At 35.9% G+C, this 26,471-nt stretch overlaps 1 protein-coding gene across 2 annotated transcripts in view; it reads left to right on the top strand.

The window, feature by feature from the left end:
• Hdx (highly divergent homeobox) overlaps nt 1-26,471 on the top strand; it is a 144,973-nt gene that overhangs the window by 41,484 nt on the left and 77,018 nt on the right. For both annotated transcript variants that reach the window (XM_004669600.2, XM_045140794.1), the window contains 2 exons: nt 2,487-3,596; nt 14,796-14,849. In XM_004669600.2, coding sequence (XP_004669657.1) covers nt 2,487-3,596; nt 14,796-14,849 — 1,164 coding nt within the window. The remainder of the gene's footprint in view (nt 1-2,486; nt 3,597-14,795; nt 14,850-26,471) is intronic.

Here is a 26,471-nt window from a genome sequence, read left to right as displayed (position 1 = left end):
TATTTACATTTATGCATTCTTTGGCTTTTAACTCCTGTTTCTACTTTTCAAACAATTAAACCGGTGTGTTTTAAATTCCTACTATGCCATGTGAAGCAAAAAAGCATCATAGTTTGTGATACATTTTCTTTATGAGTAAAAATAATTCAAAAGCTAAAATATGTAACAATGACCAATAGTTCAAGAATTTCTAGTCACGTTGCATGGAGTAATGGAAGAGGAATGTATTTTGAGTTCAAGAAGAATTGACTGTCTTTTTGCTAATTGCTGGGAGGACTTCCTTTCCTGTGCTATTTGTGCCTCAGTTTCCTCATTTTTACAGTTAGAAAAACAGCACCTTACAAAGGAGCTAACATAAATAAAGAGTATGTAATAAAGGATTCAATAATGCTACCTTGTATTTACAGTATTATTGCAACATTGATGTTATATCTAATTGTGCATAATATAAACATTAAATGTCATATAATTTAACCTGGGCCTGTTGGCACACACCTTTAATCCCAGCACTAGGGAGGCAGAGGTAGGTGGATCACTGTGAATTCAAGACCATCCTGAGACTATATAGTGAATTCCCGGTCAGCCTGGAATAGAGTGAGACTGTACCTAGAAAAAAATCATATAACGTACATAGTTTTCAAAGGAACATTATAGAACTTAAACAATTAAACCCTGCACTGTTTATGCAAACTAGTTTATTTAATATCTTTATTTACTCATTTTTTCTGTTTAATTTTTAATAGATTAGTGTATTTTTGCAGTTTATCATATAATATTCATTTTGGAATATAAAGTTCCATAATCACATTTGGAATCCAATATTTCTTAATGTGTAGTTTAAGAAGAGCCATGATTCAAGGTAATGATCCTAAGATAATTACAATAAATTACAAATATAGAAGAATTATATTCTATAATCAAATCCTAAATGTCAACCTCTAATATTATCTTTATTAGTAATTTTTGGTTGGTGGAAGTAATGCATATTCATTGTATAAAATTTGTTGAGTAGAAAAAAGTATAAACAAGAAAATGACTACTATAAATTAAAGACAGACCAAAAAATACATTGCGTGACAAAGACCTCTTTTTTAGTAGAAAATTAGTCTTACAAATCAGTTAAAAAGACAAATGCCACAATATTACAAAAAAAAATAGGTAAAGGCAATGCATGCATGATTAGTTCTATCAAAGTACAATAGTAACCATAAACAATTCAATCAAAGTAGCAATCACTTACCTTTTATTAACATCCAGAGTAGTATAAACTATAAAAAATACAAACTAGGGGTTGGAGGAGAACAGAATTTTCATATGTTGAAAGGTACTTGGAAAATAGCAGATCCTAGCAAATTTCATTCTAATGAACCGCCAACAGAAAGATGAATATGCAATGATGTGTATTACAACCCAGTTTATGCTAACGAATATTTCAGAACATAATTTAAACAATATGAAATTGACCATTACAATATATACCTATACAACAGAAGTCATTAAGCCTGAAGAATGTGAATGTATACTTGAATATACAATAAGCATTTTCTTTCTTCTTTCTTTGTTTCTCTCTTTCCTTCTTTGTTTGTTTGTTTCTTTCTTCTCTATTTGTGTTTGTGTGTGTGTGTGTGTGTGTGTGCGCGCGCGCGCGCATGTGTGTACATGCACAAGAGAATCTTGTCACTGTAAATAAGCACTTGTACCACTTTTTGATTTAGGCTTATGTGGGTGGCTTGAGAATTGATCACAGACCTGTAGCCTTTGTAAGCAAGAGCCTTGAATCTCTAAGCCACCCTCCCATCCCCATTTTTCTTTTTTTAAAAAATTTGTGTTATTGTTTTTTAATTTCACTTATTTATGTGTGTGTGTGTTTGCACATATCTCTTTTTACAGACACAGCAGTTTCTCTTGCCACTGCAAATGGATGTTAGACTATCACCAAATACATGTGCCACTTTGAATCTGTCTTAATGTGGATGCTGGAAAATTGACCTGGGCCAGCAGGCTTTGCAAGCAAGTGGCTTTAATTGCTGAACCTTCTTCTTAGCCCACAATGACTATTTTTGAATGATATTAATGATCGTATGTTTTGTATGCTTTCAGTTTTTGCTATTACAAATAAATATGAAAGGATATCATTAGTTTTATCTTTGTCTATGTTGGCTTTTACATTTTAAGATGTATTTCTAGAAATGCATTTAATGTCTAAAAGATGTAAACATTTTTGGAATTCTTAAACATCTTTATAATTCTTGATAAGCAGTAATTGGATGGGTCTTTTGGCAGAGAGTAACAGTGACACTATCTGCTTTTAAAGTGTTCACATATTTTGTGGGTAAATCTTTGCTCTAGTACTATCCTTTTACTTTATCTTTTCTTTTAACTTTGTGTAAAATTTAGTTACATGACAACAATATAATGTATCACTTAAAAATGTGTTTATCTAGGCTTGGTATAATTTTTTTTAATATTGTTTTTTATCCTTTCAGACGTGGGTTGGCAATAAGCGAAGAAAAATGAGTAGTAAGAACTCTGAATCAGGAACAACAGGAACTGTTTCTGGTACTTCATTGGCAGGTCCAGACATTACAGTCAGAAATGCAGTTAATATTGCTCACCCCTCAAGTCAACAGTCTTCTTGGAGTTCAGCCAATAATGATGTCATTGTAACTGGTATATATAGTCCAGCAACTTCTTCAAATAGACAAGGGGCAAGCAAACATACAAATACACAAATTACAGAAGCACAGAAAAACCCTTTTCAGAAAGCAGCCAGTAAAAATGACACTGAGTTTCAGTTGCACATGCCTGTTCAAAGACAGGTAGCACACTGTAAAAATGCATCTCTGCTCCTAGGAGAAAAAACAATTATTTTGTCAAGACAGACAAGTGTACTAAATACTGGAAACTCAGTGTACAATCACACAAAAAAAAACTACGGGAGCTCTCCAGTTCATGCTTCTGAAATGACAGTACCTCAAAAGCCATCTGTGTGCCACAGACCTTGCAAAATTGAACCAGCTGGGATTCAGAAGTCCTATAAGCCTGAACATACAGGACTGGCATCACATAACTTATGTGGGCAAAAGTCAACTATTAGAGACCCTTACTGTAGAACACAAAACTTAGAAATTCGTGAAGTGTTTTCATTGGCAGTCAGTGATTACCCTCAGAGAATTCTGGGAGGAAATACCACACAGAAGCCTAGCTCTGCAGAAGGGACTTGTTTGTCCATTGCAATGGAGACTGGCAATGCAGAGGATGAATATGCCAGGGAGGAAGAGTTGGCATCGATGGGAGCACAGATCACAAGCTACTCAAGGTTTTATGAAAGTGGCAGTTCCCTTCGAGCTGAAAACCAAAGTTCAACATTGCCTGGACCAGGAAGAAACCTACCAAATTCACAAATGGTGAATATTAGAGATTTGTCAGATAATGTACTGTATCAGAATAGAGACTACCATCTGACACCACGGACCTCATTACATACAGCATCTAGTACAATATACAGTAATTCAAATGCATCACGGGGTAATTTTTCTCCTCATTTTGCATCATCAAACCAATTGAGGTTATCACAAAGCCAAAACAATTACCAGGTAAGGTATAAAGTTATTTTAAAGAAGAAACTTTGTATGGACAAATCATGTGTTAGTACCCTCCTCCCTGCCACCATTCCGCTGAGGTCCTTCCTCAGTGGGATGCTGGTTTTCACCATGGACTTGTGGTTTATGAGTTGTGAGAGCAGCTGTCACTCATTGTAAGGGAGTAGGGGAGAACAATGTCTCTGGATATTCACTTCAACTCTGCTTCTTACAATCTTTCTTCCTCCTCTTCTGCAATCTTCCCTGAGCCTTGGTGGGTGTGGTAAAAGTTGGCTTTAGTGTTAAGCTTTCAGCCCCATCTGGATTTCTGCTTTGATACATTTTGAGTGTCCTCAGTGTCTAATGTCATCACTGTGGCACAGGTTGTCAGGCCTTCTGTGAGATCAGCACTCTTGCTTAACTCTCCAAATTCCTCTGTGGTATCATCTCCTGATAGGAAGTCAGCTATCTTTTCTTATATGGGTAGATATTGGTCATCGCCGGTTTTCTTTTTGTTTTCTTCTGTGAAAGAAAAAGAGATTCACCATTGGAAAATGAGAACAACATGTGTTAGAGGGGATAAGGATTATTATTTAAGAGACTTTTTTTTTAAATTTAATTTATTAGTTTTCTTTTCAGTAAATACAGGCAGTTTGGTACCATTATTTAGGCTCATCTGTGATCTACCCCCTCCCATTAGACCCTCCTTATTATTGAAAATGGTTCGTGCATTGTGGAGTTAGCCCCCAGTTATTAGTATGATAAATGTCTCTGAAAATCATGACCCAACATGTAACTCTGACATTCTTTCCGCCCCCTCTTCCGCAAGATTTCCCTGAGCCATGTTGGGTTCATTTTTGGTCTGCTTCAGTGCTGAGGTGTTGGGGGCCTCTGAGGCTCTGGCTCTCTGATTTGGTAGGAGTTGATTTATTTTGATGTGTGCAGCCTCTCTTTTGGGAAAAGACAAAAGGGAGTTTGTCGTTGAAGTCCACAACCCTCATCCCCATTGCTTTTTTTTGAGGGGCGGGTGTTAAAAATACAGTTATAAAATTTATGTTTGTAGCCAGTTATATTAGGATGTGGGTCATAATTCATACTTTGAAGTTCTCTGACATTTAAAATTTGCATGTTCAAAACCTGGTAGCTTTATGGGAAGCATAACATTATCCATATCTATAATAGGATTAAATTCACCATGTATCCAATTGCCTTCTTTGGGTAGATAGCCATGCAAGTTAATCATTGCTCTAGATGCCAGTGGCTAAGAACTGAGAGGCTGTAATAACTTAACCAACAGCTTTCTCAAAAAATGGCTATTTAAAAAATTTAAGTCAAGCATTAATCAATGTTTTTTTGTAAAATGTTAAGACAGAACAACACAATCTTTCATTCTTGCAATAAACAAGTGTTATTTCTTTAGTATTCCATCTATTCAAGTCCTAGGTGTGCTTTAAATAATGTCTTCTCAGTGTGACATTATCTTAACTCAGAACATTGCCTAAGGCAATATATCGCCACTCTAAGAAATTTCCTCCTGCCTCTGCTTCCCAAATCCTGGGATTACAACCATGTGCCACCATTCCCAGCAGTGAACTTCTTAATTGTAACAATGGTAATACATTTGCCATTTGTTGATGGCCTACCAAACGTGAGGCCCAGGCTAGCCTGTGCTATATAATAAGTGTCTACATATTTTAAGAAAAACAGTAAATAAAAATAAGCCTTTCCATACATATGAACTAATAATTGGAAAGTTAATAAAACTCTGATATTCTAGATGAAATGAAATATTTGAGAGTCTATAATTGAGGAAGAAATACTATTTAGTACTGACTGAGAAAAGAGAAGTTAGCTCTCATTCTCACCATAAAAATTAAAACCTCATGTATTCCTAAGCATATAATACCAGAGTCCTTCTTGCAAACTACCAGTGACAAACAGGTGAATATTGTTTTCAGAGAACTCTTGCCACCTCTCTTTGCCCCACTTTTCTTTTTTACTATTTTATTTTATTTATTTATTAGAGAGAAAGAGAGAGTGAGAGAATGAGAGAGAGAGAGAGAGAAATTGGGCAAACTAGTGCCTCTAGCCACTGCAAATGAACTCCAAATGCATGTACTGCCATGTGCATCTGGCTTACATGGGTTCTGGGGAGTCGAATCTAGGTCCTTAGGCTTCAAAGGCAAGTTCCTTAATGACTAAACTATCTCTCCAGCTTCCCCACTTTTCTTTAATTAGATGTGATTCAGTATTAAGTAGAATCTATGGAAGTTAAACTTCATGGTTCTGATGAAGCTCTTACCAACTCTTGGATCATTACTATATAGTACCTATGGGACATGTTGAAAATATTTCTACCTATGAAATCAAGTATGCAAGCAAACTTCTCTTAAGTTTCTGATCCTGGAAATATGTATTGAGATATCGCCTCTGCTCTCAAATACACCAGTTATCTTCAAGCTAATATCCTCTTTCTAGAGGATAGAATCATTAGTTCCAAGCTATCTAGAAGAATTAGTACAAAATGTTGAAATTCTACAAAACACTAAATGGTTAAGATGGGCATGGTGATGCATGCCTGTAATTGCAGCACTCAGAAGACTGAGATAGGAGGAGTGCTGTGAGTTCAAGGTCAGTCTGTGCTACATAGTGATGTTAAAAAAAAATACCAAAACACCATGTTATAAGTGTAATGCATACTCATTCATGAAGTAAGTGTACTATGATAGTTTTCTCTAACTTCTGTCAGTACATGTGGACTTTAAACAATTTAAAATAAATATGAAAGTTTGATCATCATAGAAACTTTAAGTTGTCATTCATAGTACATGAAAATAAATGATATTTTTACTTGACAAAAGTGATAACCAGAAAGATTGAAAGACTTGGTCAAAATAATTCTTAGAAAAATACTCAAGTAATAGTAATCTGCTGAATGGATGGAGTCAGCACAGATCATTTTCAAAAAAATTTATTGAGGTGCAGTTCACAGGTTATAAAGTTTACTATAGAAATTTATAAATACACTTGATTCAACACTAAAATACAAATTTAGTGGGTTTTAATATTTTTATAGAATTGTGAAAACACCACTATAATTTTATAAAATTTTATTATCTCAAAAAATACCACATCCAGCAACATAACACAGTTTCTATTCCAGCAATCAGTAACCTACTTTCTGTCTCTGTGTATTTACTTGTTCTTGGTACTTATATTAAGAAAATCTTAGCCGATTGTGGTGGCACATGCTTTTAATCACAGCACTTGGGAGGATGAGACAGGAAGATCTTGAGTTCAAGGTTACCCTGAAACTACATAGTAAATTCCAGGTCAGCCTGGGCTAGAGGAAGACCCTACCTCAAAAAAGAAAGAAAGAAAGACAGGAAGTAAGGAGGAAGAAAAATAAAAGAAAACCTCGTTACTGGATTTTCTAAATTAGCATATGTTTTTGGTCTACCAATGTTGTGCTGTGTTTTAATGTTTATTATTTATATTACTATTTATTATTTATTATTATTATTATTTCTTTATATAATGTTTATATTATGTCTTCTAATCCAGGAACACGATCTTACAAGATTCTTAATTTTATTTATTTATTTATTTGAGAGTGACAGACACAGAGAGAAAGACAGATAGAGGGAGAGAGAGAATGGGCGCACCAGGGCTTCCAGCCTCTGCAAACGAACTCCAGACGCGTGCGCCCCCTTGTGCATCTGGCTAACATGGGACCTGGGGAACCGAGCCTCGAACCGGGGTCCTTAGGCTTCACAGGCAAGCGCTTAACCGCTAAGCCATTTCTCCAACCCAAGATTCTTAATTTTTTTTTAAAGTATTTTATTTTATTCATTTATTAGAGAGAGAGAGAAAAAGGCAGATAGAGGGAGAATGGGCACACCATGGCTTCTAGGCACTGCAAACAAACTCTAGATGCATGTGCTACTTTTTGGATCTGGTTTATGTGGGTACTGGAGGAGAGAACCTGGGTCCTTAGGATAAAATAACCTGTGTCCTTAGGCTTCAAGGGCAAGCACCTTAACTACTAAGCCATTTCTCCAGACCCTTTATTTATTTTCTTTCAAAAGGTATTCTCAATAGTCAAGCTTGCACCTGTTTTAAGTTTATTCAAAAGTGCATTACGCTTTTCATGCTAGCTTAAATGGAATTGTTTTATAATTTTATTCATATTTTACTCATAATTTATGATGATGAAGATGTTTCTTGATTCTATTTGTTTTGTTTTGCTTATTTTAATAGACAAAATTAGCTTTTTGTTAATCACATTGGAATTTTAGCTCATTGCATTCTTATTGGAAGATATTGCAGTATTGTTTTAGTCTCTTTACTCTTCAGTCTGTTCACATTTCCCTTTTCTTCATACTTGTGTCATAGAAGGTTGATTGTGTCTAGAAATTGATCAGTTCCTTCCAGATTAACCAGTTTCTCATTATATATGATTTATAGTAACATACATATGATGCTCTTTTATATTTTTATTGTATAAGTTGTAATATCTCCTCTTCCATTTATAATTTCTTTGGTCCACTCTTTTTCTTGTTTAGTCTATCAAAGATTTATCAATTCTATCTTTTTAAAAGAAACAACTTGGTTTTGTTCTATTCTACTATTTTTTTCTCTTCTTCATCTATTTCTCCTCTATTTTTTATTTCCTTCATTATGATAACTTTAGGTTTAATTTGAGATTTTTATTCTTAATACACTCATTTATTGTCATGAACTTCTCTTTTAGAATTGTATAAGTTCTTTTTTTGTTGCTATGAGAAAACTTTGAGACTTACATAATTTATCAGAAAAAGGACATGAATTTGACTCAGGAAGACCTCGGGAGGCTGGTAGATCTGAGAACATGGCATAAAAATCTGATCAGCAACTGGAAACAGTACACCAGCCCCTTATAATATTGCACAGGACATCACCATGAGGCAGTGCTAACTTGTATGCTTACTTAAGCTTCCAATATTCCTCTTAAAACCACAGGAAGTCCCACCCACCATCTTTCATCTATTGGTAATTGAGTCCCAAAGGCCCCACATCAAAATCCATTAACATGTGAACTTGTAATTTCCTTCTTTTGAATATTCACATCTGGCAATAAGTTCTTTGGCTGAATCCCTTAAGTTTTGGCATGTTGAACTTATCCTTTTTTTGTCTCATATTTTATTTCTTCTTTGATTTATTTGTGTTTAGGTGTACGTTGTTTTAAATTCCAAATAATTATAAGTCTTCTACTTTCTGTCATTATTGATTTCTAGCTTTATCTCAATCCATTGGGAATACATATGACATGACTTCAGTCTCTTTCCATTTCTTGAGTTGTCTTGCTGCCTAGGATATCTGATGCTCAAAACTCATCTCAGAATATGTTATAAATGAGTTTATTTTAGTTAGAAAAAATATTAAGGAATTAATGCTAACAATTGCCATTTTTTTCTGAAATTAGTAAAGATTTTTTTTAAATATTTATTTATTTATTTATTTATTTATTTGAGAGTGACAGACACAGAGAGAAGACAGATAGAGGGAGAGAGAGAGAACGGGCGCGCCAGGGCTTCCAGCTTCTGCAAACGAACTCCAGACACGTGTGCCCCCTTGTGCATCTGGCTAACGTGGGACATGGGGAACCGAGCCTCGAACCGGGGTCCTTAGGCTTCACAGGCAAGCGCTTAACCGCTAAGCCATCTCTCCAGCCCAGTAAAGATTTTTTTTATATTTTCTCAAGGGTCAGCCTTTTGTGATCAAAATTTGATACTGTTTTGAAATATTCTAAAGGTCATAATTTCACAAGATTCAAATTTATAATTTGTTTATCACCCAGTGCCTTTGTATCAGACAACAATCTCTCCACATATTAATTTGTATTGTTTCATTATTTTACAACCAGTGTCTTAAGAATCAGGAATAAAATCAGGTTTGTTTTGTTATGTTTGAATACCTTAAAATTTTTCTTTAAAAATACTGAAATTCCAATTTTATTTTTTAACACCCACTGGTAGGTAACCAGATAAAGAAAATGTCTCCCCCTCAGCCGTTATCAGCTACCTATAACTCCTCAGGGAGGGACTGGGCTTCTTAAATCCCTCCTTACCTGCATGATGGAAGGTTAAGGGCTCATTTTTGTGCAGGTCAATTTAAGGTATTTTTAATGTGATTTTTATGTTTCTTTTAAAAAATTAGATCCTACCTTTGACTGTGTTGTAATATTCACATAAGGATTATATATATGCACATTGATTTTATTTCAAAAATATTTATCATAAAGAATTATATACACATAATAATACCCTATCTTAAAAGTTCTGATCAATTAATGAGTCTTGAAATCTATTAGCTAAAATATGCTATATTTATGTGAGCTTGGATAATTGAATTTTATCAATTAGCATTTTATTTTTTTATTTTTATTTTTAATTTTTTTTAATTTATTTATTTGAGAGCGACAGACACACAGAGAAAGACAGATAGAGGGAGAGAGAGAGAATGGGCGAGCCAGGGCTTCCAGCCTCTGCAAACGAACTCCAGACGCGTGCGCCCCCTTGTGCATCTGGCTAACGTGGGACCTGGGGAACTGAGCCTTGAACCGGGGTCCTTAGGCTTCATAGGCAAGCACTTAACCGCTAAGCCATCTCTCCAGCCCCAATTAGCATTTTATTAAATTGAATTTGAAGAACTGAAACAGCCAGGTGATAACTGGATCTCCCAACAAAGTTCAACAGTAAGGCAGTCATAAATTAGTGCTTTAGCTTTCCATCAGTTGTTTTGGTACTAGCTGAGAATCAGTACCTATCAGTCACTACAGTTTCTCAGTGCAAAATGCCCTAAATAGTTTTTCAATTATGATGTGTACAGCATAGAAAGTGCTACAGGGAATGTGATAGGTAGTCAATAACTATTTGTTGATTGTTTGAATTAATTTTGGTTCATTAATCACTTGCTATGCTTTTCTGAAATTCAACAAAAGGCCAAGTGTGGTACTATCCATGTGAATATTGAATGGGGTAAAAACTTTGGATTAAGAGAATGAATATATTATTTCGACTGAAAACAATGTGTTTTTTAAGCAAAAAGGGAAGATGTTCTAATGCATATAAAAGAGGTTCCACTTTTACCCCTTCAAGTCTCTAGCAGGGATTTGAGAACTAGATTGCATTTACAAACCATTTGTCAGTGCTAACATTTTTGGACAAACAACAAAACATATTATTAGTGGCCATTAAAATAGAAAAGCTGTTCCTGGGCTGGAGAGATGGCTCACCAGCTAAGGTGCCTACCTGGAAAGCCTAAGGACCCAGGTTCGGTTCCCTAGGACCCATGTAAGCCAGGTACACAAAGTGGCACATAGGTCTGGAGTTCATTTGCAGTGTCTTAGAGGTCCAAGTGTGCCCATTTATTCTCATTCCCTTCTCTTTCTCACTGTCTCTCACTCTCAAATAAATTAATAAAATAAAATATTTTTAACAAACCTATTTCCATTATTTCCTATCTGCTTAACTATCTTATGTCTCATACATAAGACCTATCTTTTTCTGTCTGTTTTGACATTTATTATCTTATTTCCTACTTTCCCTATCCTAGTTTCAAGCCCAGACTGCCTTTTGTACTTCTTCAATCCATTATACACACATAGACATACTAAGTTTCCTAATGTATAAAAACGCAATTATGTTCACATAACACATCTATTTGAGAACCTCTGATAACTCCATGGTTTTGACAGAACTATATCTAAGCATATGTGGCAGTCCTAGATTTTGCAAAGTGACTCAATCCTACCTTTATAGTAGTTTAAAGTGATCATAGGGCTGGAGAGATGTCTCAGTGATTAAAGATGCTTGCTACACTTGCTTTCAAAGCCTGCCCACTTGCGTTCAGTAACCAGAACCCACGTGAAGCCAAAACACACAAAGTAGTTCATGTGTTTGGAGTTTCTTTGTAGCAGCAAGAGCCCCTAGGGTGCCTATTCTTTTATATTCTTTCTCTCTCTCTTTCTCCTTCTCTCATAATAGAAAATATTTTAAAAAGCAAATAATAATAATAATAATTAATAATAAAGTGGCCATACTCAAAACACTTCAATCTTCTTTTTTGAGACAGGGTCTTATGTATCCCACTGTGGCCTTAAACTAATTATGAGCATGAGCTTGAATTCTGAATCCCCCTGCTTCCACCACCCAAATACTGGGATTACAGATTTGTGGACACATCCTATTCTTTTATTCCAAGATGGTTATGGTATTCTTTTTCCCTGGAATGTCTCTTTTTGATTTATGCCCATCAAAATTCTAGTCATTTTTAATGTTCAGCTGAGATATTGGTTCACAAGTGGGTGTAATTTTGCCATATTTGAACTATTACACTTCATTTACTAGACATCCATTATAACATTTATTATAACTTTCTTTGTATTAAAGTCCTTCATGTATCTGTCTTATCTCTTCCTTTCAAATCATACTCCTTGTCATCCAGGAAATTATATTTTATCTATCTTTTTTATTTCCTATAACAAATGAAATGATACCTCATATACAAGAGATACATGATAGACATTTGAACAGAATTTAAATTAGTTACCTTGGAAAGCTATATATACTTATTTTAATAATGTTCAATATGCAAAAAAGTTTTGAAGTTGTCTTACTATTGCTTTAGGAATCTTTTAAATGCATTTAGTCATGACAAATCATCATCATTTTAGGGAAAATTTGATTTTGGAAAGTAAAATTTATTCTGAGCCACGCTAGTGAATAATATGAATGTTCAATCTGGGCTGTATTTTTCAGTTACAGTGTGAGATGTGTGAAGTAATGAGACAATCTCTTCATGAGGCATGAGCTGACAGTTCCAAATTCCCCAAATGATTTCAGTAATGACTATCATTGTAATGAGTTTATAACTTTTTAAAATTATCTACTTTGCAAAATACATCACCCATTTTGCTGTGTAAGTTCTAAAATTTGTCTTTAATCAGGCTTGTCTTCTTGGAGATTTTCATTTTGTAATTTTCCAAACCAAAATGTTTAAAGGGTCATTTAAATGAGAAATGTATTGCCCTTCTCATTGGAGTACTTCTTTACTACTATTGTATTTTATATGTTCTAGTGAGTCTTCAATATTATATTAAACAAAACCTCTCAGAGTTGGGAAAAACATTTATCTCTAGTAAGAGTTTTTCAATTCTAAGTTGATTGTGGTATCTCATACCTGTAATCCCAGAACTCAAGATGTTGTGGTAGGAGGATCACCATGAGTTTGAGGCCATCTTGGGCTATAGAGTGACTTCAATATCAGCCTGGATTGGACTGAGATACTGCCTCTTTAAAAAGTCAGAAAATTCTGCTGCTCTGACTAGCTGTTCCCGAGTTTTATTAGAAGCACAAGGAATTAAAAAGTACACTTGAAGTAAACAGTTGTTGACTATAACATTAGTCATTCTATTGAGTGGGATTTTATAAAAGATATGCACACAAAGTTAGATGAGAAAATGTTGAAATGAGTAAATTTTTCACTATGATTACTTTTCTTCTCCACTTGTAAAAGTCAAAATCTTTCAACATTTTTGGGAAGCTGTTAGCAAACATTTACAGAAATATGAGATACTTGTGTACACTACAAAATATATCTATTCAAGGTTGCAATATTGCATTGCTTCTTTATCAACATCAAACACTGAAATATAACTCACAAAGAACAGACTTTATTGGACACATTCCTTTTTGAGAGGCTTATGTATAGATGATATGTTTTGCACTCATACATAATTTATACAAAAGACCATTCCTTTGAATCATCAGTCTTATAAATAAATCTACATTGTACCATTTTGTAATAAAGGCTAGAGGCCATAGAGGATAGACATTAAATAAGGCTCTAAAGCTAGGTTTCAGAGATTTGCACTGTATGTATTAAGATTCATATTAAGAAAACACCCATAGTAATGATTGTATTGGCTGGTGCTGAGTTTTCAAAGTAAGTGTAAATAATATGTTTAATTTATAGCATACATCTTTCATTACAGTGTCATCTCTTGGTTTTTGATGATGCTTTATTTATAAATGTCTTATTCTATAATATGTATACCTTTTCACCAGTTCCACAAATCATTAATTTTTATTTAAATAATTTTATACTTCAAAAATCTTCAGATCCCTAAAAATTGTAAAGTCTTATATGTCCTATATAATGCCCTAATAACTTTCTTGATCATCAAGGGGACTATTGTACAATTTCTAGGTTTTTTCCCATAAAAGCCCTTTAAATTGATTAGGAAAGAATGTTTAAAACACGGCAGGGGGGGCTGGAGAGATGTCTTAGTAATGAAGGAGCTTGCCTGCAAAGCCTACGGACCTAGGTTTGATTCCCCAGGACCCATGTAAGCCAGATTTACAAAGTGGCACATTTATCTGGAGTTTGTTTGCAGTGGCTAGAGGCTCTGGTGTGCCCATTTTCTCTCTGCCCCTCTCTCTCTCTCTCTCTCTCTCTCTCTCCAATAAATAAATAAGTAAAACATATGTTTTAAAAGGCCTGGTGTAGTGGCACATTGCTGTAATCCTAATACTTACCAGGAGTTCAAGGTCACTTGCAGCTATATAGTGAGTTGTAGGCTAGCTCAGGGCTACATGAAAACATAGATTGTAAAAGAAAGACAGAAATAAAATAGCTTGATGCCTCACATCTATAATCCCAGCACATGTGGATCATCCTAAATTCAAGGCTAGTCTAGGCTACAGAATGAGTTCCAACTCAGACTTGTTACAGTGAGACACTACTTCAAAAAAGAAATGGGGGGCTGGAGAGATGGCTTAGCGGTTAAGTGCTTGCCTGTGAAGCCTAAGGACCCCGGTTCGAGGCTCGGTTCCCCAGGTCCCACGTTAGCCAGATGCACAAGGGGGCACATGCGTCTGGAGTTCGTTTGCAGAGGCTGGAAGCCCTGGCGTGCCCATTCTCTCTCTTTCCCTCTATCTGTCTTTCTCTCTGTGTCTGTCACTCTCAAATAAATAAATAAATAAAAAGTTATACTTTAAAAAAAAAAAAGAAATGGGTTAGGAGCTGGAGGTGGAGATCTTGTGTAGCATTTAGGTTCTTTCTTTCTTGAATATATTCTGATTGCAGACTTATCTTGATACTGTTTATGAATATTTTTGGTGTTGATCAACATTCCACATGATGTTAATGCTACATTTGTTGTTTTCACAGATTTCAGGAAACCTTACTGTGCCTTGGATTACAGGGTGTTCTAGAAAAAGAGCAGTAAGTAATCTTTTATTTGAAACAATAGGTTTACTCTCATGTTGTTAGGTGAAATGTCATTAATACTTATGATTCATATAAAGCTAGCAAAACAGCCTTTATAAGACTGAATTTTCTCAAAGAACATATATTTTAAGATCATTAACTTTATTTATACTACAAATGTAACTTTAATTAAAATATATTAATCAACACGCTAAGTTATATGTGGGCAGGTCTTTCTCTGCTTTAAAAAAAAAACACTCGCAGGCAACTCATAAGGTAGCCTACGTTTTCTATAGTTAATTCAATCATATAGCTGAATCACAATTGATGGAATATATGTTGATCGACATTAAATGACATACATTCCACTTTTAGCATAATTTAATTTTGCTAGATTTACTTATATTTTTTCTTTTGCATTTTTATGGGACATTTAGGGTTTTTCTGTATATAAAATCATGCCATTTTAAATTAGTTACATTGCATGTCTTTTCTTAAATTTGGATTCCTTTGATTACATTATCTTGTATGATTATTCTGCCAGGACTTCCATAAATATGTTGAATGAAATGAGGGAAAATAAAATCATTGTTTTCTTCCATATTTTATAGAGAAAACATTCTGTTCATTTTTCCATTCAGTGTAATGCTAGTCATTTTATTGACTATAGTCTTTATACACACCCAGCAAGAATAAACATTACAGCCTGTTTATTGAGTGCCAACATGTAACATATTTAAGTCTAACTATGTACCTGAAATCCATGTTGTCAATAGTAGTTGATTTTTTAAAAATATTTATATCTCCCGCTGTCATTATAAACCTTGTTTGTAGCATTCAGTCCATACCTATAAAAGTCACTGATTATTCACATCATTCTAACAGGTTATCTTTGTGGAATGATTGTTAAATGCTTGGTCTATAAAATTAAGGTTCTGAGCAAGAAAACAAGTACTTAAGAAATACATCAAAATAAAAGAGAGACTGATTGAGAGGGGGAGGGGATATGATAGAGAGTGGAGTTTCAAAGAGGAAAGTTAAGGGAGGGAGGACATCACCATTGGATATTGTTTAAAATTATAGATGTTGTCAATAAAAAATACTTCAGACATATTTCAGAGGATTGAAAACATTTAAAATGAAAAATTGTTCTGGAGAGATTGCTCAGTGGTTAAGCTGCTTGGTTGCAAATCCTAATGACCAGAATTTGTCTCCCCAGTACCCATATAAAGCCAGATTCTTAAAGTAGTGCATGCCACTAGAGTTTGTTTGCAGTGGCTAGAGACCCTGGTGCTTGCCCTTTCTCTCTCTCTCCCTCTTTCTCTGTCTCTCTCTCTCTCTCTTTCTCTCTCTCTTTTCCCTGTCTCTCTCTATGTTGTACCACTGTTAGCTGGAGGCCAGTGTGGTCTTCATAGCAGCTTTCAGAATTCCAGGTTAGCCAGGGCTTTCATAGTGAAACCCTATCAAAAATGCAAATGTAGGAAGCAGCTACCATTCCTGGGGATAGGGAAATACAAAAATAAGTTTGGATTTTTAAATTCTACAAACTTCTAGAATGAGATCTGCTGAGGTAGGGCTTAGTTTTCTGAGTTGAGCAAATGCAAGTTCACACTGGTACCTCTTGGAGCACAGGAAGACTGGTTGCAGGACTGTGGAAAATAGGAACTAATTGTTAGCATTTCCAATCACAGCCACCCAGATAGAGGTCTCTTTCTGGATGATAGTTTGAGGAACTACAAGCAAAATAGGAAGGAGCGAGTGTCTTGGCACTAGTAGCCTTCCAGACCCCTCTATGGTCTACTATTTGGAGAATTTAATCATAATGCCCTTAGTTAAAGCTAAAATATTTGTACTCTCCACCCATCCTTTAGAAAGGTTGTAAGCTTGCACTTGGAACTGAGAAGTAGTGCTTTAATCATTAGTACATAAGAAATGAGGATTTCATTTGCCTTTATTTCATATGTTAACCACACAAAAAATGGATATTGTATGGACTACAGAACTTATTGATTGTATTCAACTAGATAGCAATTTAAAAAATATTTTATTTATTTATTTATTTATTTATTTATTTATTATTTGACTGAGAAAGAGAGAGGGTAAAAATATTTTATTTATTTATTTATTTATTTATTTATTTATTTATTTATTATTTGACTGAGAAAGAGAGAGGGAGGGGGTGCCAGGGCCTCCAGCCACTGCAATTGAACTCTAGATGTGCTAACATAGGTCCTGGGGAATAGAACCTGGGTCCTTTGGATTTGCAGGCAAACACCTTAACCACTAAGCCATCCCTCCAGCCCTGGATAGCATCTTTTTTTCTTGTAACAAACTGTTTATGATACTCAACTTTTACCATGGTTCTTCAATACTTGTTATTTTCAGAATGTAACATTTTTTTATTTCTAATTTTTGACTCTGACTTATACATGCTTGTAGTATTTTTTGTTCACAGAGTATTTTGATGCACATATATAATTAATAATAACCAAGTTAGTATAATCAGCTTATTTAACACTTCAGACATTTGTCATTTCTTTGTTACAAGTGCAGTCTAAATTCTCTTTTCTGGCTATTTTGAATTTGCAAAAAAATTATCATTAACTATAATGAAGAACACCAGAAGCTACCTCATATAACTGGGACTTGGAAAATGATAATGTCTCACTGTCCCTTTCCTCCCTACTCTTTTTTTTTTTAATTTAATTTATTAGTTTTCTTTTCAGCATATACAGGCAGTTTGGTACCATTGTTTAGGCTCATCCATGATCTACCCCCTCCCATGGACCCTCCTTGTTGATGTAAATGGGTCGTGCATTGTGGAGTTAGCCCCCAGTTATTGGTACGATAAATGTCTCTGCATATCATGACCCAACATGTGACTCTGACATTCTTTCTGCTCCCTCTTCCGCAAAATTTCCCTGAGCCATGTTGGGTTCATTTTTGGTCTGCTTCAGTGCTGAGGTGTTGGGGGTCTCTGAGGCTCTGGCTCTCTGATTTGGCAGGAGTTGATTTTGCTCTGTGTTGGTCTCCTTCCCCCTTGTGCTGGTATCCAGTTCATCAGGAAAACATCACCCTTGCTTGTTTCACCAATTGTCCTTAGTTTCAGTCGGGCCCCTTTTGAGGTATGTTGGGGCAGCTCTCTCCTTAGGATCTGCATCTATCTGAAAAAGAGAAGCAGATTCTCCAACGTAGAGTAAGTTAGCACCTGGAAAATTGAGATACCACTTACTTTTTTGATAGAGAGTTTGATAGGTGTAGGCCCTCTTGTACCCCATGATTGATAGTAGCTTGATATTGGAGAGTGGGCTTATGTTTGGGTATGGTTCTGACTTGTTTCCCAGCTCCAGCTATGGGTCCCTACCACTGAGGGGATCAGTTAGCCAAATCTAGAGCAATTGGTTCCCCACCATGGCCGTGTGCCACTATTGCACTTGTGTGGGCATCACATCAGGTTATTTGTTGCTAATTAGGTTAGACAATGAGTTGCTTGGACAGATATTGGTCATTTCCCCCAGTCGCCCATGTAGCACCTTCTGGCACTAGACACGCTGACTGTCTGGGGACTGACTCTCTCCTGGCTTCCAGCCATGCCATTCCATTTTACCTGTCAGCTGCTATGGAGTCTTCAGCAATAGGGTCTTACCACTGGCCTTTGGTGGGTCATCAAGTACTCTGACAGAAGTCTGTCATTGTTTTGGGAAACCTTGTAGGTTTCTCTGATCAAAAGCTCATTGTGGATGGTAGCTCCAAGCTGGAAGTGGGGGTTAGAGGTCACACTCTAGCAATCTCTATGCTACTCCTATGGATAGAATTGATGTTATCGGGCTGGAGAGATGGCTTAGCGGTTAAGCGTTTGCCTGTGAAGCCTAAGGACCCCGGTTCGAGGCTCGGTTCCCCAGGTCCCACATTAGCCAGATGCGCAAGGGGGTGCATGGCTGGAGTTCGTTTGCAGAGGCTGGAAGCCCTGGCATGCTCATTCTCTCTCTCTCCCTCTATCTGTCTTTCTCTCTGTGTCTGTCACTCTCAAGTAAATAAATAAATAATTAAAAAAAAAAGAATTGATGTTATCGTTTCCACATAGGAGAGAGAGTATTCATATTTTTAGCTTTCTGCCACGGTTTTGTTCACTTAATGTAATATCTTCCAGACTTATCCATGTTGCTGAAAATAACAGGACATCATTCTTATATGACTGAATAGAAATTTCTTTATCCAACCATGCATTGATGGACACCTAAATTGACTTCTTGATTACTGTGAATAGAGTTTCAACTAAATAGGGCTGCAGATCTCTTTGTCATACTGATTCGTTTTGTTGGATATTAACTCAATAGTGATAATGCTGGGTTATATGATCATTGTATTTTTAGTTTATTAAGAAAACATTCAAACTATTTTCCAGCATGACTATGGTTTTGAAGTACATTTCCTTAAAGATTGGTGATATCAAACATTTTTTCATATAATTGTGTGATAGTTTAGCTTTAGCCTCTGGCCATAACATGATCCCCCTTCTTAGAGTAGATATCCCCTTGTCTCAGTAACCATGGTCACTGAATAGAACAGTACAGTGATAGTCAGGTCTGTGATAATAGAAATGGAGCTATTGGTGCTCCCCTGGGATGGAAGAGGGGAGAATTAAGGACCCTCATACAGAATCCCTGCTATTACTCCTTTCTGTCCCCCCACTCCAGCTACAGGTGGTCATGGGAGATATTAGAGTATTTAGAAAGTAGGAGGTTAAGTCAAGGGCAATCTGCATAATGTAGCTTTCATGAGGTCATCATCTATATTGATGTGGGACTATGCAGTAATGAAGCTGTTTCCTGGTCACTCACACATCTCTAAATAGGCCTTCACACATACTCGATAAGTATCCCAAGTAAACTCAGTGGTTTACCAAGTAAATCTTTGGAATAAACTTTACTGTGATCTCTAATCAGTGCCCTATCTGGAGTGAATAGACATTTTGTACATTTTCCCAAGACAAGATAATGTAGAAGTTTGCTGGCCATTTGTGTGGCACCTTTGGGAAATGTCAATCTATATATCACTTGCCCCTTTAAAAATCCAATAACTTGTAGGTTTGGGTTATTCTTGTTTTGTTTTGATTAGTAGAATTTTTTCAGCTCTTTAATATTTTCTCCCTATTAACCCTGTGTTTGGGGGATATTTTGCTATATTTACTCTAATTTTATGCTGTCCCTTTATGATGTTTATTTGTTATCCAGAACTTTTATATTGACTTAATACCATTGGTTACTTTTTATTTTGTTGTCTTTGTTTTGAGGGGTAGTAATTCAAAGAACATTAGTCCTGAAGTATTTCCTATATATTTACTTGTAACAGCTTCAGAGAATATTTCATTCTGAGCCTTATAACAATGTATTGTAATAAGTAGAGCAAGTATTGCTTTCTTCGTTTCTGAGATAAGGTTTCACTGCAGCCCAGGCTGACCTAGAACTCATTTGGTAATCTCAGGCTGGCCTCAACCTCACAGTGATCCTCTGACCTCTGCCTCCCAAGTGCTGGGATTAAAGGCTTGTGCCACCACATCTAGGTATGTTATTAAATATATTTTAAATTTATCAATCATTGGGCTGGAGAGATAGATCAGTGGTTAAAGGAACTTGCTTGTAAACCCTGATCACCCAGGTTCAGAAACCTAGTGACCAGGTAAGACCTGATGCACAAAGTGGTGAATGCCTCTGGAGTTTGTTTGCAGTGGCAAGAGGCCCTGGTAAACCTGTACTCTCTCTGCCTCTCTCTCTTGTCTCTGCCTCTCTCTCCCTCCTCTCTCTTCCTCTCCTTATTCTGTTTCTATTTTTATCTCTCTGTCTCTCTGCTTGCAAAAATAATACATAAAATACTTAAAAATAAATTTATATATCATGATTTTGGATTAGAGGACACTTTATTAAAATGGATTATATTTGATATTTAATACCAAATTGTCTCCAAGAGCAGAAAAATATTGTAAATAGATTAATTTATATGTAAGAGGAGAGAGAGAGAGAGAGAGAAAGAATGAGAACAGTGGGTGTAGTAGGGTCTCTAGCTGCTGCAGATGAACTCCAGGAAGATGTGTCACTTTGTTCATCTGGATTTGAATGAGTACTGGAGAATCAAACCCAGATGGTTATGCATTGCAGGTAAGCTCCTTAATTGCTGAGCCATCTCTTCATCCCTGAAAAAATATTTTTATAAACGATGAATAATATTACCTAGTGTTTTAAATATGTATAGACTGTCAGGGTCCTGATTCATAGTTTCAAATAGGGAAACAATAGAAGAATAGTGAAAATCAAGTAATGGTAAGTAGCATTTCAATATAGTCCTCAATTTAAGGCTTTGTGAAAGTAGTGGGACAGTACCATCTACCATGGCTAAAAAGCAAATGTTCTTTAATCATTACAAAGTAAAACTGTGGCTAAAAGATCATTGAGTCAGCTTAATATCACTTTTTAGGTGCAGCTTTGTTTACTCATTTCTGTTTAGGTGTTGTTTGTTTGTTTTTTCCTCTTTCTTTCTTTGAGATAGTATCTCATATTGTAGACCAGACAGAGCTGGAAGTCACTATGTATCCCAAGATGGCCTTGAACTCACAGTAATCTTCAACCTTCCAAGTACTAGGATTGTAGACCTGGGCCATGGTGCCCAGTTTCATCCATTCTTTTTTTTTAATTGAGAAATTTTGTTAATTTTTAAAAAATATTTTATTTATTTATTTAGTAGAGAGTACGAGAGAGTGAGAATGGGCACACCAGGGCCTCTAGCCACTGCAAACAAAGTCCAGATGCATGTGCCACCATGTGTATCTGGCTTACGTGGGACCTGAAGAATTGAACCGGCGTCCTTAAGCTTCACAGGCATGTGCCTTAACTGCTAAGCCATCTCTCCAGTCTGAGAACTTGTAATACATTAACATACCCTAATTTGATCATATTCCCTCACCTTCTTTGTCTCCTCTCTCCCACCCCGTCCATAGTTTTTTTTTTTTTTTTTTTTTTTTTTTTTTTTAGGTTTCAACTGGCCTACACCCCTGCCACACACACAATCTAAAATAAAAAAACTGGAAAAAGTAAATCCCAGTTGCTTTACAGGGGTTTTAAATTTATCTTCTATAGGATGAAAGACTTCTAAGGAAAATAAATTATTTTGAGTATTTATACTTTTGAAGTCAAATAGCAATTTTCATGAGAATTGAATTTGTCTGAAAAATAGATGTGGGTAGGTAGATGCTTGATTTAAAAATTCTTACTTTTCTTCTTTAGAATGTTGCCTGAAAGAAGAAAAATAAGCAATCTATTTTTGTTTTATTCTTTTCATGTTTATATGAAATCAACATATAAAACTTTAATTCAGGGCTGGGGAGATGGCTCAGCCTCCGGTGTTACACTTGCTTACAAAGCCTGATGGCCTAGGTTCACATCAACAATACTCATGCAAAGCTAGTTGCACAAGGTGATGCTTGCATCTGGAGTTTGTTTGCAGTGGGAAGAGGCCCTGGCATGCTCATTTTCTCTCTACCTCCCTCAAATAAATAAATATTTCAAAAAAGATTTATTAAAATGTAATATTCTTACATTAATTTTTGATGTAATATGTATCTGAACATGAACCTCCATGGAGTAAGGGTGAGTTTCATTATCAACCTACTTCATGTCTGTGTATACTGAGAAAACAAGTGATACTATGCACTTTGCAAATAAAGAATTCTCATAAATTTTCAGCAAGAATATTTAATTATCTTTATTCTGTATAATTCACATACCTCACATTTTAGGCATGCCACTGAAATTAAAGTATTTAAATCAAGAAATTTTGATGATAAACACAGTTAAAAGAAAAACAATTAACATGAAATCTCCTGCTTTCTCCTTTTCACTCATTTTCAATAACTCTTCAGAGCTAAAGAGATGGCTTAGCAGTTAAGGCGCTTGCCAACATTGCTAACAAAGCCAAAGGACACGGGTTTGATTCCCCAGTACCCAGATTCACAAGGTGGCACATGTGTCTGGAGTTCATTTGCACTAGCTAGAGGGCCTGACATACCCATTGTCTTTCTCCCTGTCTCTCTCTCTCTCAAATAAATAAATTTAAATTAAATTAAAAATATTCAACAATCATTCATATCTCACTTCCATCAACTGAGAATGAAATGTATTACAATTTTTTTCCAATAAATCCTCTAAATGTCTCTTTTCATTTAATTATCCACCAACAAATATTTATGTGGAGCTCCTACTATATTCCAGGCATTGATCTCTAGGTGCTCGGCTTATATTAGGCACACAAAGATCCCTGACAATGTGCAGCTCACTTTCCCCTACAGTCAAGAGGAGACAAACTGTAAGCAATTGAATATAATAAGCAAACAAATGGAATATTAAACAGTTATAAGTACTTTGGAAAAAATAAGAAGGATCACAAGTTTGAATAGGGGATTAAAGTATTAAATATGCCTCAGCAGTGAAGAGTATTTATTTCAATGTACATGTTGATACTTGACTATTTCATTACTCAAATGCTCCATCTTTGCAATTTTTTTTTCATTCCTTTACTGTTACCTCTTATGGAATTCAAGGGGGAGGATTAAACAAAATGTATTACTTGTATATGGACTGTAATAATTACCTTCTTGTTGCTAGGACAAAACACCCAACCAAAGCAGTTTATGAAAAGAAAGGGTTTATTTTGGCTTAGAGTTTCAAGGAGAACCTTCACTATGTCGGGGAAAGATTAACAGGAACAGATTTCCAGGCATCACAGCTCACAAGCTGGGAAGAAGCAGTATGAGCAAGCTATGAACACCCAGTGGCCTGCCCTCAGTCATACACCTTACCTCAAAGGTCCACCTCCAAAGGCTCCACCAGCTGGTGAAGAAGTATGAGCCTTAATGACACACATGAAACTATGAGGGAAATTTCATATTCAAGCCACCACAAGTATTTTTGATAATTTAATGCTTATCTACTAAGATTTGCTTTAATAATGAGAATTTACATATTTCATCTACTCTAATTTCAAAGTAGAAGGGGCTCAGTATTGCTTCTATACTATATTTAGCATCTGTATATATATTTTTTCACATGCAAAACCAAGGAGCTTTATTTCAGGCTTAAGCTAGGACTCTTGACTTCACCAGCGCAGTGGATCCACACAAGAGCTCCGAGCAGCAGGGGGCAGAGCTTTTATAAGGATTTGAACAAAGAAGTAGGGAGAAGTAGAGGAATGGTTACATGATTGGTTAAGTTAAGCAGTAACTGCACCTGTATTTTTCTGATAGGCTTAGGATGCTGGTGGGCAAAGCTTGTGGGCAGGGGCCAGGGGAATTCCAAGAAGATTAGGTAACATTTTTTTTTCTCAATTTTTATTGACATTTTCCAGGATTATAAAAAATATCCTATGGTAATATCCTCCCTCTCCCCACCACTTTCCCCTTTGAAATTCCATTCTCCATCATATGCCCTCCCCATCCCAATCAGTCTCTCTTTTATTTTGATGTCATGACCTTTTCTTCCTCTTATGATGGTCTTGTGTAGGTAGTGTCAGGCACTATGAGGTCATGGATATCCAGGCCATTTTATGTCTGGACGGAGCACGTTGTAAGGAGTCCTACCCTTCCTTTGGCTCTTACATTCTTTCCACCACCTCTTCCACATTAGACCATGAGCCTTGGAAGGTGTGATCAAGATATTACTCAGTACTCCAGTCACTTGTTTCCAGCACTATGATACCTTCTGAGTCATCCCAAGGTCACTGCCATCTGAAAAGAGAAGATTCTCTACCCAAAGTGAGAGTAGCATTAATATAAGGGTATAAATATTAAGAGAAGTGCCTACTGGGTAGTTTGATAAGCATAGTATATACATTTTTCCAGACATCAGCAGATGTTACACCCCTAGGGCTCATGACTACCCCTGTTTTAAGGTTTCAGTATCAGGCATGTGTCCCCCCATGGAGCGGGCCTCTAGTCCAATTGGAGGGCAGTTGGTTTCCACCAATGTACATTTACCATGTGTAAAATACCATACATAGCATACCAAACACACACACACACACACACCAAAAAATAATAATAATAATAAATAAAATAAATAAATAAAACACTATTGGAGACTAGGGCAATGTCTCCGTTGATAAAAATCCTTGTTGCAGAAGCATGAGGATTTGTGTTTGGATCACAAACCCCCATACAAAAGCCAGGTGTGGTGCCTGTAGTCTCAGTGCTGGAGAAATGGATAGGAGATGATCCATGGGTCTCAATGGACAGCTAGTCTAACTGAATTGCTTAGCTGGAGATTCAGTGAGAAAACCTGTCCCCAAAAATAAGGTGGAAGATGGGTAGGAATATCCTGTTGCAGGCAAACATTTTAACTGCTAAGCCATCTCTCCAGCCTGAGTATAACATTTTAAAAGTTAAGTTAAATTTAGACCTCTGGCCTGAACACACATATGCACAATGACTTGAAATACACATACATTATATATATGAAAAAATACTCTGTTGGACTTGGTATGGGGCTCAGTTGATAAGTGCTTTCCTACCAAAAAGGAAGCACTGGGTTTGATAACCAGCACCAAATAAACTGGGGTAGTAGTGATCACCTGTAATCATAGCACTTGAGAGTTAGAGGGAGGAGGACATACTTAGCTTCATAGTAGTACAAGGCAAACCTGGACTATGTGAAACCCTTAAAGTAAGAAAAAAGTAAAAGCTTACTGTTCACCACCCCCCACTTTGTACCAAGTTAGCATACTTCTGACTTAAGTGCAGAGCACATCCATCTGCACTTGGGTGTCACATGAAGCAATGAAATTTTGGCACATCACATTTTCATGATAAACCTTTTGAAATGTCTACCTGTATGCAGACTTTGTTTAAGTTTGAGGAAGTTTACATTAATTTCACATAACTAAGTTTGCACAATTTTTTTCAAAAATTTATTTGAAAGCAGAGACACAGCAAGATAGAGCATGGCTGCACCAGGGCCTCTTGCCACTGCAAAAATTCTCCAGATGCATGTGACACTCTGTGAACCTAGCTTTACATGGGTACTGGGAAATTGAACCCAGGCTTCCAGGCTTTGCAAGTAATAAGTGCCTTTACCCACTGGGCTATCTCCCCTAAGCCCAGAAGTTATTTATAGTTTTTAAAGGATATTGCCTATCTGGTCATATACCCCAGAAAAACAATCACTTAGGCTAGTGACCAAGTCTACAAATTGTACTATTATAAAATCTTAATATAATATAATTAGTACATTGTAAAATTATAATATGTATAAATTGTGAGCTATTGGAAAATTAGAACATCTTCATTAAGGTACATGTATCTTTTCCATTATAATATATTTAATTTAATGAAAACCAAGATCCATACAAAATCAGTACACTAATTTTAACGTACTTACAATTTAAAGACTTTTACTCACTCATTGTCATTTTTCAATATAAGGTAGATTCTGGTGACTAAATTCATATAGTCTCACCCAGACATGGTGCCTCATGTCTTTAATCCCAGCACTTGGAAGGCTGAGTTAGGTAGAAGGATCGGTGTGACTTTGAGGCCATTCCAGACTGGACTAGAGAAAAAAAATGTAAAGATTGGTTGTCTCATCATTCTGTTAT

The sequence above is a fragment of the Jaculus jaculus genome, chromosome X (genome assembly GCF_020740685.1).
Source record: "Jaculus jaculus isolate mJacJac1 chromosome X, mJacJac1.mat.Y.cur, whole genome shotgun sequence".
NCBI classification, from domain to species: Eukaryota; Metazoa; Chordata; class Mammalia; order Rodentia; family Dipodidae; genus Jaculus; species Jaculus jaculus.
The sequence above is the reverse complement of the archived record's forward strand: the minus strand, read 5'-3'. Positions and strand labels throughout refer to the sequence as shown.